The sequence below is a fragment of the Otolemur garnettii genome, unplaced genomic scaffold (genome assembly GCF_000181295.1).
Source record: "Otolemur garnettii isolate 467f Iridium unplaced genomic scaffold, OtoGar3 scaffold00022, whole genome shotgun sequence".
NCBI classification, from domain to species: domain Eukaryota; kingdom Metazoa; phylum Chordata; class Mammalia; order Primates; family Galagidae; genus Otolemur; species Otolemur garnettii.
Genome location: NW_003852417.1, coordinates 4,281,448 through 4,298,962, shown reverse-complemented (window position 1 = coordinate 4,298,962; position 17,515 = coordinate 4,281,448). Strand labels below are relative to the sequence as shown.

The 17,515-nt window shown below is 46.2% G+C and overlaps 1 protein-coding gene across 1 annotated transcript in view; it reads right to left on the bottom strand.

The window, feature by feature from the left end:
• Positions 1-1,034: 1,034 nt before the first annotated feature.
• LPIN1 (lipin 1) overlaps positions 1,035-17,515 on the bottom strand; it is a 54,719-nt gene continuing 38,238 nt past the window's right edge. Inside the window, 4 exon segments of the mRNA XM_012803785.2 lie at positions 1,035-1,283; positions 4,458-4,561; positions 5,382-5,496; positions 10,740-10,892. Of these exon segments, the coding sequence (XP_012659239.1) occupies positions 1,124-1,283; positions 4,458-4,561; positions 5,382-5,496; positions 10,740-10,892 (532 nt within the window). The 3' untranslated portion in view covers positions 1,035-1,123.

Sequence of the window (17,515 nt, the reverse complement as noted above, 5' to 3'; positions counted from 1 at the left end):
GCGCTTTGGATGGGTTAACTATATAGAATCCCTTTTGATATGTTAGTGACAGCTGACAAGAAAAAAAATATGACTAAAATATGTATAATAGTAACCTAATCAGAGTAAATAAATAATATCTACAAAGAATAAATTGAACTTCTTGAAAATATCTTTCTTAAAACTAACAAGTTTCTTTTGAGACCCCCCAATAAAAGTCAACATCATTATCATTTGGCATAAGCACATTCAAGTCCACATCATTGGCACCACCTTGCCGGATAAAAGGAAGCTGACTGAGTGTTCAAGTGATCCAAAATACTGCCTTCATAACATTCAACTCTCACTTTAGTTTAAGGCATTGCAAAAGTTACCAAGAGCTAGATACAGTGCATTTTAAATAAACTGTCTGCCACAGATGTGTTAAGGCATAAATGTTCCAGCCTTGAGCTGCGAAAAATGGGGAAAAGATGCCACTTCAATAGGCTGCCTTTAACCAAAGGAATTAAAGAACTTGTCGCCTAAAAATGAGACTCGTTCACGAATACTGCAAGGGAACATCGTGAGCCCAAGGCCAAGACCAGGACCAAGGCCCAGACCCAGTGAGGTTTGGATTCCCTTCAGAAACCTCAGATTGAGGTCGCGTGACCCTTCACGGCCCTCCCCACTCTGTGCAGAAGGTGGCACAAACATTGCTACAAGGAAATGTACCCCCTACTCTGCCAAGAACTGTGCCCATCTGGAGTTCCTCAACTGATGCTGTCACTGGTGGGGACGGCCCTCAGACAGCCACCTTCCACTTGGGTTTCACGGGCTCTTATTGCACGTGGAGCAGTAGCTAACCGCTTGGGCTGGCTGGGAATGCAGCATTGTATAACAACGTGCGAAGCCGCAAATGAGGAATGCTTCCCACACCATGAATGCACCTGACTCCCCGGCTGTAAAGTACACCCTCCAGAGTTCCCTTAGAAACATCACTCCCGGGTTGGGGCAGGGGAAAGATGCGCCTCCATTCTCTCTGCTCTGAAGCAAACGACCGACCGCACATCACGCCCCCAAGCTGCAGCCGCACGCTGCCCAGAACCTATCCTTTAATGGGTGACGCCCCGGCTCTGCACTGCCGTCGGAGGCTGCTTGGTACATTTTATGCTGAGGCAGAATGCACGTCTTGATTTTCAAAAGGTGGTAGTGGCTCTCTCCAAAAGGTGAAATTACTGAAAGTGTCCGAACAGGGAAAGTCTGAAGAATGGCTTCTTTTCAGCAACGGAAAAACGTGGTCAACCACTTCACAGAGCCTCACGTACCTGCAAGGGAGACGGATGCTGTGATTATCACCCAACACCAGTGAGGCACCCAGGGTGTGCTCTAAGGATGGGAGGAAAAAGTATCTATGGCCGCAGGCAGAAGACCACCTATTTAACACACCTGAAGCGGTTCTAGAACAATGTCTTATTAATTGATTGGAAATCAAAGCCAAGACATTAGATATTATTTCATAGTATCTGTGACAGGTACTCCAAGAAGAGTATGCAAAGGAGAATCAGAGTGGGCTACGTGGACAGGAAGGAGGGACTCGACTTCCCCTGTAGGACAGGAGCAGGGGGCAGATCATGGCAGAGGTCAGGAAGAAGGCAGCATGGCCCAGGGACAGCCACCTGCTGCAGGGGTCACATATGGGGGTTCCAGGAGGGAAAGAATGGCAGACAGGGCATATCTCTGGAAGCCCAGACCGAGATCACCTCACTGTACACTGAAAAACACTGGGTCCTGCAGTTCAGGAGACACAGATTTGACCTTTAGCTTGCCATTTAATAAGCTGTGTGATCTTGGGCAAAGGATTTACCATCTCTAAGCCACAATTTCCTCCACTGTAAAGGGACGAAAATAAAAACTGGGCCACAGTGTTAATACAAGAGGTAAATAAAACAATAACGCACACAACAATAAAATAGTGTATACCAAATACTCAAGACATGTATTTGACTACAAAATATTAACAAGTCCCAGGGAAAAAAGCTTTGGTTGAGAGCTTCACGAGGGTCCAGAGACTGGGAATCCACTCCTGCCTTACTTGCTAGGTAATCTGAGGCAAGTGTCGTGCCCTGTCTGGGCCTCAGGCCCTTCATCTTTATGGTGTGTGGAGTTGGACTAGAGCAGGGTTTCTAATGACCCCGCCAACATTCTCTCATTCTATTATCTGTGCACTCCCCAGGAGATGTTAGATATTATTTCATAGTGTTTGTGACAAGTACTCTGAAAAGAAAGTTGCTAGATTGAATATGCATGTTCAGACCCCCTGGCCCCTCCAAATAGCGCTCTTGACACACCCAGGCTTCTCTACATGCCTCCTTGACAGTCACTGGGTCCCTTTCCGATTGCAATTTGCTAAGAACCAAAAGGGGCTTTTCAAAACCCAAACTCCAGGACTTAGCATGTTTCAAGGCATACAATAACTTACTTAAATAAAGATGAGTGTGTATTTAATAAAGGACCTCCAAAGGACTGGTGAGAAACTGCGTGCTTGCACAAAATGGGGAAAATGTCTTTCAATATAAAGCCAAGAATTATGTCTTCCCTGAGGATTAAAATAAACAGACAAATTTTTAAAATACCTCCCGGCTTTAAGGCCTATTTGTCTGCGGTCTGTGGCTGTGGCAGGAGGCCCCTCCCACAGGCAGCAGCTCCCTGCCAGGCTGTGGTGGGCGCTAGAATCAAACCCGCCCTCGCATGCTCTGAGCGGCGAGCAGGGCTCCATCTTCTGAGCCCCCCTCAGTGTGCGCCGAGCTCCAGCACTGACACTCACACACTGAGGGAGAAAGCTCTGAGCTTCTTACCTAGCGTGGCCCCTCCATGTAAAGACATTTCAGGTGACTGTCCCAGGTTCTGAGTGACAAGTACCTGTCTGGCTTAGAAACCGTTGTACCAAGTTCAATGCCAGAAAAATGTGTGCTTCCCAGGGAGCAGAGTTACTCTCTCCCAGCCACGAATAAACCCATCCCCAGTCCAGGTGTTAGATGACAACATTCCTTGGCAATGAACAAATGTGCACCCAGTTGCCCTGTAACCCCAGGGTCTCAGCAAACACAATGACTTCAAAGGCCTCGTAGGCAAACCCTCCTAGGTGCTGGACCCCCTCTTTGCACAGAAGGCAAGACCTGCTGCTTTGCCACACTGGGGCAGTGTCCTATTGGCTAAAGGTCTTTTTTGATCCTAAAAGGAAAGGCACTGGATATTCCTCAGACTAAGCACAGCCTTCTGTGTGGGAACACCCTGCAATGGAAATGGAGGAGGAGAGAGAAGGAGCACATTGTCAGGGAGAAGGCAGAGGTGAAGGAAAAGGTAGGGAAAGGGGCCAAGTCCTCCTGCTCTTCCTCCAATCGGGAGGCCTGTGGCCTGTCACCACCTCCTTTCTGCAAGGTGTGAGGCACTTCCATCTCGGTCTGCATACCCTGAGGACCACCTGACCACTGGTGCGTCTGTGGGGTTAGGAGGCTTGTAGGGCAGCCCAGGGCTCCCATTAGCCTTGAACTAGCATATTCATGCTGGCTCAGAACCTAAGTGTTACAATCATCATCTTAAAAGTGAAAATCTGCTTGGAGGGAACATAAATCCCTCATCTATCTAAAACCACAGGAGGTGATTGGAGGGGCCATAGGTCTAAGCACCCCGAGTCTACCCCCTTAAGATGAAGCAGGCCCTGCAGGCTGTCTGGTCATTCAGGCCAGAAGGTCTTTCCAGGTCTTCATAGACAGGAACAAAAGAGTCATAGCCTCTGACAGGGCACGGAGGCAACTGTCTGCCTGGGCCGACGTGGTCCCCAACACATGAAATGAGGATGTGCACTCCACGCTAAGAAGCTGGGAACCCAAAGTAACGCTCTGCAGCAAACCAGGATGCCCCGTTAAAAACAGTAATCAAATCTAGCCCACTGACTCGGGAACGCTGGGCTTTGACCAGAAAAAAAAACAAAAAAAAGAGGGGAACTCTTTAACAATTACGCAGCAATGTTTCTGGTGAGAAACATTTGGTATGTGAAGAGATGTAGAGTTTCTCTTATTTAAATATAACTTCACATATTTCAATTTGGTTACATTTCTAATTCACATTTGAGGCTTTCAAACCTAACTTGGCAAATCCAAGCCGCTAGTCTTCAAATTCATTCCGTTCCACTCTGCAGCAGGATCTAACCACTCGTTTCAATCTTAAACCCAGAGGGAATCTGATTTAATGCCAATTCGCTAAAAATTAAGTTTTGGACAAAGTACAAGGAGTTAAAATATACTTTTCCTTATAGGAAGTAAAGATTAAAATATCAGCAGCAAGGGGGGGGGGTATACTGTCAACTGTAAAGCATCACCACAAGGTAATCCCCAAAGGAGCACAATACTCACTAAGGGTGGCCGGGTGTGGGGGGTGGGTTATACTGTCAACTGTAAAGCATCGCTGCAAGGTAATCCCCAAAGAAGCACAATACTTACGAGGAGATGTTGGTCTTTGCGTGTTCCTGAACCAGCTCCCCCTTAGGGTTGACGGTAAATATTCTATTCAAAGACACTCCCACTTGCTTGTACGAATACACATCCTGTATTTGGTAAAGAGGATTTAAGGATTTAAGGTTAGGGGAAAAAAAGAGCACATCGTAAGAGAAGATGATATTTCTGATTTGATATATTGATAATATTATCAAATTTTCATTAACCAGAGCTACACCTCAGAGTAGTAGAGCAAAAGAGTTTCCCTTGGTGGGAAACAATTCAATTAGTTTTCCTCTCTGGGCCCAATTCCCTCTCCGGTTCAGAGACTGAGTGAAGGAGCAGACGACCTTCCGTGTCCCCGGCAATTCTAACATCCCTTCAGGTTGTCCTCTGACCCATTTTCCCATTTCATGAAAATCATCAAGACTTCCAAAAGTAGGAAGATTTTCTGATTCAGCAGTTAGTACCCAACTATATTCTCTGGAATACTGAACTTTCCAGTAAATTTGGGCAAAGCGTGAAAATCTCAAAGCGTTTCTCTCAGCCTCAGAGACCATATTGTACTCATTGTACTCCTAAAACTTGAGAGGCTACATTAGCTGTCGTGGTGAGGGACAGCTTTGTGGTTCCCTTCTGGTAGAAAGGATCTAATCCTATTAAGTGTTCTTATTTTACTAATTTAACAAGTAATTTGGAATTTAGTTTCTAAATTCCACATTTCAAGCTTCTACCCGCTAGCCAACCTTCAAAGGACATCAGACATCATAAAATAATTTTTAATCTCCCTGCCTTTAGCTGGGAGCAAGTGGCTATTTACCCTGCTATTTGTTACGGGATAAGACTCTGGCTTTACATGGAGTTCTAGGCCAGGGCTTTCAGAACAGGCGGTAATTTCCCAAGTTCTTACATATTCAATCTACTACTTACCGCTGGTCGGTTTCCAAAAGCAGCATAAAAGGGTTCTGTATTTGGGAAAAACAGGTTTTTGATGTCTGTCAAACATTGGACTTTAAACTTTTCCGGTTTCTTTTCAATCACTTCTCTGTTAAAACAAACAAATAAAGCACAGATTAGCACAAGAGGATCAGCTTCCCTAGCATCAGGCTACTTCTAACCGTCAAAGCTGCAAGGACGCTAAGAACACTTTTCTATCTTCAAAAGTTAGATACGTCTCAGTCAGTTAAGCCATCCCAGAAAGGCACTTAGACACAAAACAAATTTGGACTTTCAGGTTTCCCCACCAAAAAAAAAAAACAAACCACTAATCAAATACTAACCATTTCCCCTGAGTCCTGCCAGTCCTCTATAGAACAAAGAATGAAAAAGAGCACAGAAAAAGCGGGTCCCTCCCCCGACTCACTGTATGAGGCCAGCATAACTGCAAACACAGAACCCAAGGAAGAAAAGTATGAGCCAAGACTGGGCCAATCCCATCTGTGACCGTAAGTGCAAAAAATCTAAGTATATACATTTATGCAAACTGCAGCAATGGAGACTGGGTTTATTCCAGGAATGCAAGAGTAACTTAATATTTTAAATCCATTAATGTAATACAACACCTTGTATCGGGTTAAAAGAAAAAAAATGATCATCTCAACAGATAGAAAAAGGGCATTTGATGCATTTCAACATCTAATCAGGATGAAAAAACTCTTACAATACCAGGAATAGATGTGAATACTCAAAAACCTACAGCAAACATCCTATGAACAAGGAAGTGGTGGTGGTCTCTCTCATTGTTTCAACACTGTACTTTCTGGTCCTAGCCAGTGAAATGATATTTTAAAAATGTAGAAAAGGTATAAGAATTAGAAAGGATTAGGAGGAAAAAATGGTCATTATTCACAAAAAACAACTATCCACATTTTTAAAAGGAACTTGCAGATTCAGAGGCTAGGGCATTGGCCACATACACCAGGGCTAGTGGGTTCGAACCTGACCTGGGCCTGCTAAACAACAATGACAGCTGCAACAAAAAAAAGCTGGGTAGTGTGGCAGGTGCCTGTAGTCCCAGCTATTTGGGAGGCTGACATAAGAGAATCACTTAAACCCAAGAGTTTAAGGTTGCTGTGAGCTATGACGCCACAGCATGCTACCCAGGGTGACAGCTAGAGACCTTCTCAAAAAAAAAAAAAAAAAAAAGTCAATGCACACACACAAAAAAATCAAGGTACAAAAATCAGTTGCATTTTCATGCATTAGCAATTAGCAATAGACAGAAAAGGTAACTGCATAAATGTTATTTCAAATAAGAATTTTACAATATCAGAGCTGGGCAGGGTAGCTCATGCCTATAATCTTGGCACTCTGGGAGGCCAAGGTTAGTGGATTGCTTAAGCTCGGGAGTACCAGACAAGCCTAAGAGTGAGACTCTGTCTTTAAAAATAGCCAGGTGTTGTGGCAGAAATCTATAGTCCCAGCTACTTAGGAGGCTAAGGCAAAAGAATCTCTTAAAGCCAAGAGTTTGAGGTTGCTGTGAGCTATGATGCCACAGTACTCTACTGAGGGTGACAAAGTGAGACTCTGTCTCAAAAAATAATAATAATAATAATTTTATATTAAATGTCTAATAATAAACTCAACAGAAGATACGCCAGACCTTTATAGCTAAAATTATAAAATTTCATTGAAATATATTAGGAAAGACCTAAATAAAGAAATGGAATATTCTTGAATTAGAAGAGTCAATATTACCTTGAGATGTTAATTCTCCCTAAATTGATCTGCAATGTTAATCTAACTCACAACAGATTTCTTTATGTTTTTATGGAACTTGATTCTAGCCAGGACACTTCTGATGGGAAGGCAAGGACCCCTTCAGCTCTGGTAGCTGAGACACCACGGTGTTGGTCAACTGGCCAGCCCTTTGCCAGTGGAGCAAAACAGAGAGCCCAGAAACAGAACCACACATTGCTTCATGACTATAATATTATCTCAAAGCAGCAAGGAAAGGTCAATCTTTTCAGTAAATGATGCTAGGACAAATGGATATCTATACAGGAAAAATAGAATTAATTTAATCCCTTATTTCACTCTACGTAAATAAGTCAATTCCAGTGGATTACAGACCTAAATGTGAATGGCAGCACCTTTAGAAAAAATATAGGAAATTGTCTTTATGCCCACAGGTCAGGGAAGACTTTGTTAATGCCTAAAAAGCACAAACTACAGAGGAAATGATATGCTCACCTACATGAATTTTATGGTCAACAAAAGCTATAAGCTTAGAAAAGATACTTATAGCACTCGTAACAAAGGCAAAGTATATAGAATATATAACACACTTTTCCAAATCAAAAAGAAAATGGACAGAAAGACTTGAATTCACAGAAAACGAAGCCCAAATGGCCAATAAACAGATGAAAAGAGACATTTCAAACCAGACAGCAAAACATCTAAGACTGACAACACATTGGCAAGAAAGTAGACTAAATAGAAGTCTTATAAACTGCTGCTGGGTGTGCAAAATTAGTTCGATGACTCTGGAAAACAGTCTGGAATGACCTAATAAAGCTGAGTATGTGCTACGCTACATGGCCCAGCAATTCCGCTCCCAAGCATAGACCTTAGACGTTACAGCAAGTACTGCAGGTGTGACTCCAACTAACACACCCAAGAAATGCTGATTTTATAGCAGCATTTAATATAGCAAAACACTATAAATGACACAAGTATCCATCGCCAGTAGAATGGATAAATAAACTTGGGTGGAGTCATATGACCAGACACTACACAGAAGCAAAGATGACGGAGTTAACAGCTACACTCAACTATCTTGGGAGCATTAAGAGTGAGCAGAAAAACAATGACACATATGTGGGGAAATGGCATCTCCTTGGCCCAATGCCACCTGGTGCTCTGAAGGTGCCTGACTCCTCATTGGGAAGTGTGGGTCCTGGGGAGTAGGTACTGAGGGTTACTGACAATTGCTGTGGTGACCAATATACACTGCTCCTTGGCAAATCTCTTTGACCATCTGAATTTGCAAACAGTCACTGGTCACATAGCTTGTCCTAGAGATAATTTTACTCTAGCAAACAAGTGTCATTTGTCCAAGTCTCATAGCAGCTCAAAAACTGCAAAGTAACCTGTAGAATAACATCTCCTTTCCCAGAGCTAGAGGCCAGCCACTGCGGTCACCTAACACACGCTAATTCAACTCCAAGAGTCAGGGGAATTAGCGAAGGCTGTCTTCCCCCCAGCCCAAATCACTAGCCAGATACCTCCAGGAACCTGGAGCCCTACACACATGGTGCTAAGAGAGGTTTATGAAAATGGTCTGAGTAGTTCTGTCTCCATAACCAAGCAGGGTGGGTAATAAAAGAACCACACAACTCAACTCCAGTTTCTACCTTAACAAGAGCAGCTCCTGAACCAATATTAGGTACATGAAATAGCTCCTCTCTACTTCTTTCAGATATATTTTTCCTAGAATCATAGAGCTGAAAAGGACCCTTGAGATCATCTAATCCAACTTTCCCATTTGGTGCTTGAGGACAGAGCCTCTCAAAGGAGGGATACGGCTCTCCAGTCATGCAGCAGCCTTGTTAGTGGCCCAGGCACACCACAGCTCACGGAGCCTATTCCCACTTCAGCGTGGTCTCTGCCACCCCACCCCCATGCTGAAAGATTATTTCGGCCAACCCTGTGACAAGCATACCCACCCACCACATTCCTTTCCCTTCGTTTTAATTTAAATCTAAGCAGCATAACCAGACCTGCACCCAGTTAAAAAGTCTCACTAAGGAGGGTCACCTGTGTTCATGGCACACTTAGCTATCAATTCTGGAAAAGTTGCAAGCAGCTAACACACGGAATGGCTTTGCCTTGAATGAAGCCACAGAAAGGACCTGGTTGGCAGCTATTCACCGCAGAATCACCCCCATCTCCAACAAGGACATATCAAATGTGAGGCTTGCTTTTTGAAAAATAATTCCTCATAGGGAAAAAGTAATGTATCTTGGACAATGATCTTTAAGTAAGGAAAGGAAAAGGATCTCTTTAAACTTATTTTTAGAGGCCAGATGTCAGAGTGATAATGTCAGCTTTTTACTTAGCCTAGCAAGGCCATAGTACGTATCTTATGGTCCTGAGTAGCCCATTGCAAATTGTCAGTGTAGCTACTGACGCAGTTTCATTAAATTCTTGGGATTTCAATTGCAATCTCTGCTGCCATCATAGCTCATAGGACTTGAAATATACTAAGTTTTGCCTGAATTTTCTCCCTAGAATGTGTAAGTTTAGATTCAAGATCTTTTACTACAGGAAAAAATTTAGTGCTCCCACAAAACAAGGCTGTGATGGAAAAGGTTATCTATAGAGCTAAAGCAGTGGTTCTCAACCTTCCTAATGCTGCGACCCTTTAATACAGTTCCTGTGGGTCGCACCCCACAGGTTGAGAACCACTGAGCTGAAGAAAAATACTCAAGACTCAACATGGCATTTTGGGTTCCTCTAGAAGATATTGCTACTGTTTGCATGGTTAGCAGCAGCAAGCTGCTGATCTGGTCCTCAAATGTGGGCCAAATGATGGGAAAGCTTCACCTCGGGACTTAAAGACCAAGTACAGGGTGTTAAGAATCAGCCTTTAGCAGGGTCCAATGTCCTATGTTTGACACAATAGATCATGCTTTGAGAGGAGTCTGGAAAAGTTTCCTGGGCCTCAAGCCGCAGAAAAGCCCAGGCTTTTACTTGCCCAGTGTAAGAGTGAGCCTGCCTTTGCATCCCTAAACACCCAGAAGGTGAAGGGAGGAGGGTGATCAGGAACTGGCCAGTGGATTAATACACAGCATTTCTAGAACTCAGAGAGAGAACCCTAAGTGTGACAGAGTCCAAGTCCAGCTGATAGCCCAAGTCCAGAACCCTAAGTGTGACAGTGGTGGTTGGTAACCCAGACTAGCTTCCCCAGTGATGTGAGTATAAGGTGATTCTCCAAAGCCCAGTGAGACTCAGCCACACCACCCGGAGGAAGGGAGCAGGGAAGCCACCGCCAAACAAGCGACCTGCATGTGCACAGGCCCCAAGTGAGAACACCAGCTGGGTGGCAGAGACTGAATTAGAGGACTGGACACACGACTGGAGATGGGGAGCCCCCAAGTACACTATGTGCCCCTAATGAATCTGCAGTTCATCCCCAGGGTGCGCGAGCCAGTGGAGGGTCCTGCTGGGCTAACAGAGTGAAGCCTGCATCCTGTGAGGACTCTTCTGGCGCCCGCCCACTATGGAGCATGAGTGCTGGCTGGAGAAGACCAGCGGGGAAGCCTGGGGGCGGGGGGAGGCAGTTACCTGTGCAGAGCGGAGAACAGGCTGCTGGGGCTGAGCAGCAGTGGGCCCTGTGGCAACACCGTGCCCCGCTCGTTGACCCAGTGCAGGTAGCCCCGCGTCATGTCCGCCATGCCGATGGCACGGGCAGAGCAGTAGAGAAACTTGTAGCCATTTCTGGAAAAGAGACGAAACATTCACAGTTAGTGGCATCACAGTCGGAAGCTTTTTTATTCACAAGCCACAATCAACATCTGTCTGGTGAAGAATGGCAGGATGCAGGTCCCCCTACACGTGAAACTCCATGTGCCTCCACATTTTATTTGCACTAAGAAGCCCAAGCACATTTCACGGTGGTTCTGGAAGAGCTTTCACCCTCCCCACTTTAATCCTCATGGAGACATGGCGGGGGAAAGGGGATGCTTTCCCCTGATTTCACTGTTGTGGAAACTGAGACTCAGAAACATCAAAAGGTCAACCCCATCTCTACTCCTACCAGAACCAACCACCCCTTGTGACAGGTCCATGGCACCTGCAATTCACATCTTTGCTCCAGCACTGAGGTCATCCTCCCCTCAAACTCCTTACCCAGGCCCCGTCCAACCACCCCCTCTCTTCTGGATAACTCCCACCAGCACAGAAATAGGCCATAACCTTGCTCATCTCATCCTTAAAACAAACCAAGCAAAAACAACCACACAAAAACCATCCTTGGTCTCTCTCCAGCTTAGATCCCCTTCCTCTGGTCTCCTTCTGCAGAAAAGCTCCTCCACAGGGTGTGCACAGGCTCTGGCTCCACCACTTCACCCCCCCAACACACACCACAGCTCACTCTGTGCAGGTGGTCAGGTCTATCCTCGCCATCCCCGGGAAGGCACCTGGGATGCCCATCTCACCACATGCAGCATCACTCTCGATCTTTGTAGAAGACTTCCCAGTGGCATTGGTGCCAGGGCCCATTCCTCCCTCTAGGGCACCTTCGTGTCTCAGCACACAAGACCCACAATCCCCAAGCCGGCTGCTCCCCATGGCCATCCCCTTCCAGACATGTCACCTTGGCCACCTGCATCTGCTCCATCCAGCCTCGAAATGCACAGCACCCTGGGGTCTCAAGCCTCATGCCTTCCCACCACCCCCACTCCCCAGGCCAGCTTCTCGGCACCACCACCCTGTCCACACCACCACAGCCCTTGGCCTTCACTTCTGCAGCCTGACATCCCCCTGCTTCTACCACATCTCGGCACAGTACCCTATGAAAACAAAACGTAACCTGCTCACACTTGAACCCTCCAAGGTTCACCATCTCTCACAGACATAACCCAAATCCTCTTTTGCCACTGCCAGCAAGGCCAAGAAGACCTGGCCCCTGCCTCCCTCTGGAACCCTGCCCCCCACTGCTGGGCTGTCTGTCTCCTCATTCCTGACAAACCACAGAAATGTCCCTAGAGTCCCTCCAACCTGCCATGCTCATCTCCATGCTGGCATTTTCCTGTGCTCTTCCTCCTGCTTCCACCAGTCCCCTCATCCCCAGGACCCACTCGCTCAGGGTCTAGGTCTCTGCTCACATCGCTCCTCCCCCGAGGGCCCTTGCTGTGACCCTCCCAGGTGAGACATGGCACACCCTCAGTCCCCGCCCAGGCACCAGCCCTTGCTCAGCCTTATTTCTCCTCGCCGCACTGATCACTGACACTGTGTCACAGTTCCTGCATGTCTGCGTCCCTCGTTTATCCATGAACCCCACGAGAACAGGGGCTCTGTGGCGTTCCTTGCCATAACCCCAGTGCCAAGACAGTGCTTAGCATAGAATGGACACTTTGTGCATATTTGCTGAATGAGCAAATAAACCACCCACTTCCTAGCTGACTACTGGTTGGTCTACCACGAACATCTTATGGTGGCCAAAGGATTTGTCCATGGAATTGCTTAACGTGGTCTTTAAAACCAAGAAACAGGAAAGTTTTAAGGAAAAAAGCATCCAGAAAGGTCAGCTTGTTTGGAATACAAGAATCCATTTTTGTATTTTAGCTGTCTAATTAATGCCATCTTTTTAAAAAAAAAAAAAACACTATTTCTATGCATAGCTCTTCCCATCAAAGTCCTGAATGCTACCACCTGCAGGGGGCTATGATGCAAATTTTACTCAAAACTTGATTTTCAAATACACAGCTTGACCTTGACTGAGTTGCTGTTGGCATGCAAGAGTTCTGCCTCCAAGGCTGCTACTAAACTGAGCTGGAAAACCAGCTCCAGGAGGTCCTCAGGGGGTGAATGCTTGATGGCAGCAGCAGGAAGTACCCTTCCAGAGCCTTCCCGCCCCACTTCATTAAAAGCTGCTTCAAATGCATACAAGTGTCCTTCCAAATGTTCAGGTGGCACCAGGTCTCAACAGTACCTGTGGGAAACACACACTGCCCTACCGGCTGGCCCCGCCCGGGTCACCATGCACTCTGTAGGTTCCTTCTGCCATCCTTTCAGCACACACACTGTGCCAGGCCATGCTGGCCTGGGGGTGCCCACAGGCACGGCATGACCCTGCCCTGCAGGAGCAGACATTACTGTGGGAAAAGCCAACAGCTACCAAGCAGGACGGGCAACAGAACAGAGGCAGGACTCAGAGGAAGGGCCAGTGAACAGAGGCCCACTATGTCACGGGCATTAATTAGACAGCTAAAATACAAAAATGGATTCTTGTAATCCAAACAAACTGATCTTTCTGGATGCTTTTTTCCTTAAAACTTTCCTGTTTCTTGGTTTTAAAGACCATATTAAGCAATTCTACAGACAAGAATTCAGACAGCTTCAGTTTGAGGCTCCAACATTCTCAGCCATTGCAACAGGGTTTGGGGGAAATAGCCCAACATGAAGAACAAAGCATGCCCAGGCCTTCCGTCCTGATCTCTGAATCTCTCTTAAGACACTGACCCCAGGAGATTGAAATAGTTTGTAAAGGTTACCTCTGGGAGCATCTTGCAAAATAAGACTGAAATTTCTCAACATGACGTCTTCAGTTGGGTAAATGTCTATGGGGAAAGTGGTCCCTACCAGGCTGCATTGTGGGGTCCTCAGCAGAGCCCTGTCTCCACCCACCAACACCAACAGCATGCCCTAGTTCTGACAAAACTGTCTCCAGACTGCCATGTGTTCTGTGGGGGGGCGGGGATCAGTCCTAAGAGGAGGGATGATCACCAGCCACCTCAGGAAGGAAAGGCTCTGTGCAAACCCAGGACTTACGCTGGCCTCCAAGGCCCTCTGCAGTCCGACTTCTGCCAACTCCACTGTCTCACTGGCTCCCCGCCCGCCGTCTGCACTGGAGCCTCCCTTTCCATGAGCTCATCGTGCACTTGCCCATCTCCCGGCCTCTCCTCTCGTTCCTGCTTCCCCCATGACAAGCCTTCCTCTCCTTCTGAACAAGAGCCCTGTTCTCATTTTGATACCTCTGATCAACCTAAATTAATCTCTCCTTCACTCATGTCCTATAAAATCAGCATCATGGTTCATACCTGTACTTCCAGCACTCTGGGAGGCCAGGCATTCAAGACCAACCTGGGCAACATAGTGAGACCCTGTCTCTATAAAAAAATAAAAGATCCGAGCATGGAGGCATGCACCTAAAGTCCCAGCTACCCAGTGGACTGAGGTGAGAGGATCACTTGGGCCCAGGAGCTGGAGGCTGCAGTAAGCAATAATGATGTCACTGCACTCCAGCCTGGGCGACAGAGCCAGACCTTATCTCTTAAAAAAAAAAAAAAAAGAATTGGCAATCAGCATCCCTCTCACTGTCCCTGCTTTCAGCCCTCACTGCCGTCTCACAGAAAGCTCCATACACATCTATCTCCATGTGATCACAGGCCCCTACTCGGAATCCCTGACAGCACCTAGCACACATCCTGGTGCACAGCTGAGTAACCACAGAGCATAGCTGGTCCCTCAGTGTTCTGCCCAAGGCACGGCACAGAAAAGGAGCACTCCACTACCACACACACACTTGTGCAGTGCAACCACACAACCTCGTGGCTGAGGGCTTCTAGGCTAGCAGTCACCTAAGGGATTACCTTGTCTAACTTCCTCATTTCAGAGAAAAGGAACCCAAAGCTTAGTGTGGGGAACGTACTTGATCCAGGAGCCTTGGGGTGGGAGAATGGCCACCTCTCCTCAAAGCCGGCTCCCAGCTCCCAGTCAGACCTTCTAGTCACAGTCATCCTCTCTTCTCCTGGCAGAGATCGATGACTGCAATAAACTAAGAAGAGCTTAGAAGAAAGAAATAACTGCTGTGGGCAAGAAAAGAGGAAAAAAGACCCCAGTGGGTCTGCTCACGACAGTTTCTCATTCCAGTACGCTGGCCCGAGATGACACAGATGAGCTAATTTACCTGTGAAAACACATTGAGTATTCATTCTGAGTCATGAAGACAGTGATTTCTGGTTATAATAATATAAAAATTATATTCAATAAGATAGAAAATTTGAACCATTATTGCCCAAATTTAGGCTCCAAAAAACCCATTAGCACTTGTGGCTCAGTGAGTAGGGTGCTGGCCCCATATACTGGAGGTGGTGGGTTCAAACCCAGACCCTGGCAAAGAACTGAAAAAAAAAAAAAGATCCTTAAGGAAAAGTCCTTCTTCATTTTCCTTCTGCTTTGAATGGGAGGGAATTTTGTTTATCTTCTATTTGTATTTACTATAAATCTTCTTAATCAATAACCAAGAAAGCTTTATTTATATCTTCTCTGTGAACAAGCTGACAATCAGCCCTATAGATACATTTCTCATAGGATGATGATATTTAAATGAGGAGCCAAGTTCATCAGAAAATAAACCAAAGTGTCCTTATTTTCTGTTGTTCCCAGGCAAGGAGCTAACTGCAAGACCAGTTTCTCCATTAGACAAATATGGCAGTGCAGGACATTTAAGTGGTTCCCAAAGTCAAGGGAAGTAGTGTCAAGAAACAGTAATGAGCCCCAAAACCCTGAATTAAGTGGCTCCTTCTTCCTGGTTCTTCAGCATGCTGGACACGTCTCTGTGCTTCTCTGGATAATCATAATATAGCTTCAAAAGACTGACCTGGACTCGTGACAATGTCTTTGCCTGCCACTTCCCCAGCTGAGGCTAATGAAGCCCCAGGTGGCTTATGGGAGGTTTCAAGATAGGAATTTACTCAAACCAGCAGTCAGCCATGGAAGCCTGCCATCATATCCAGCCTCAACCTCCACAGTGGGGACTGAGGCCAAAAGGCCAGGCTGGGCTTCCGGTGTCCACAGAGACCTCCACAAGCCCAGGGGAGGGGAGGGGCCGAGAGCTGACCAGGGCATGGATTCCGGCCTGGGAGGCTTCCTGAGGACTACAGTGTTTGAGCTGGGAATCAGAAGCTGAAGAAATGCTGAGGCACAATCTGGAAGTAAAGCCATGTCAAGCAGAGGCCATCACGTGAGAGAAGGCAGAAGAGAAGGAGCAGCTTGACCGAGCATAAGGCCTGAGAAGCAGCAGCTGAGATAAGGAGCTGGCAGAAGGCTGGAACCCCAAAAACTGCCTGGTCTCAAAAGCCACACGGAGGAACCAATACTTTGTGCAGGTAAGTGCCCAGCGGCCAAAAGGTGCTGGGGACAGTGCTCCTGCAGCCCTGCCCATCCACACCACATCCAAGGGCCTGACGGGGTGCCAAGTCCACATGCATCCAACCCAACGGGCACATGAATGTCAGGTGACCAGATCACGTCCTATTCCCACCTCCCAAGCAAGACGAGAGTACAAGGATGATTCTGTCGTGTTCACAGAGCCTAACTGATCCCTTTCACTTGATCTACACCAATCAGTCAAAGGAAAACATGGTCAGGGGCTCCTTGGTAAGCTACACAACTTCATTTTTTAAGCAGGTATCTCTTCTAAGAAATCTGAGAGAGACACAAATCAAGGCCAAAAAATAAAAAATAAACTGTGCTTTTTTAATGTTACAGTAAGGACAGGAATAGATTTATGTTCCAAAAACCAAATGAATCACGCTGTGAACTACTCAATATCCTGACCCATGAGGGCTTCTTTCCTTCAACTAAAAATAGATGTAATTTTCAGTGTCATGCAAGTCAGGGCAGCTCATGAATAGATTAATCCTTCTAAATGCAAGGTCAGCCCGAGGTGAGGCTGCGGGGAAGGGGTCTGCACTTACACCGCCTACTGGAGCGCAGACCGGGAGAACCTTTTTAGAGGGCAATTTGGCGATATTGATCAAACCTTTAAATGTGTTTGTCCTTTGACTCGGCAATTCTTCTTCTGGGAACCTACTTTGCAGCAGTACTTCCCTAAGTGTGTGTGTGTTCTTTATTTATTTATGTGTAGTTAAATATTATAAATATTATATGTAAACGCTTATTGCACCATCGCTGGAAATGGTGGGAGAAAATTGGAAACGACCTACATGTGCGTCGAGAAAGGACTAGTATGATATGTCCACGCGATAGAATTTTGTGCAGCAGCTGAAAAGAATAAGGTAAATCTTACATGTAATAAAACAGACATGAGAGCAAATTAAACAACCTGAGTATGCGTCAGAGGGGAGGTGACGTATAAAGTTTTTTTTTTTTTTTTTAAGTGCAGGAGGATAGACCCAAACTATTCACACAATTTCTAGTTCTAGGAATGAATGGGCTTTGTGCTGGGCACTGAGAGGTACACAGTGAATGCTGGAAGGAAGGATGGATGGATGGATGAGGACAGGGACATATATTTAATTCGTGTTCACAGAGTTCCAAAAATAGCCTTGGTTGGGTGCTCATCTCATATAATCACCAAGGCAGACCCGAGGGAA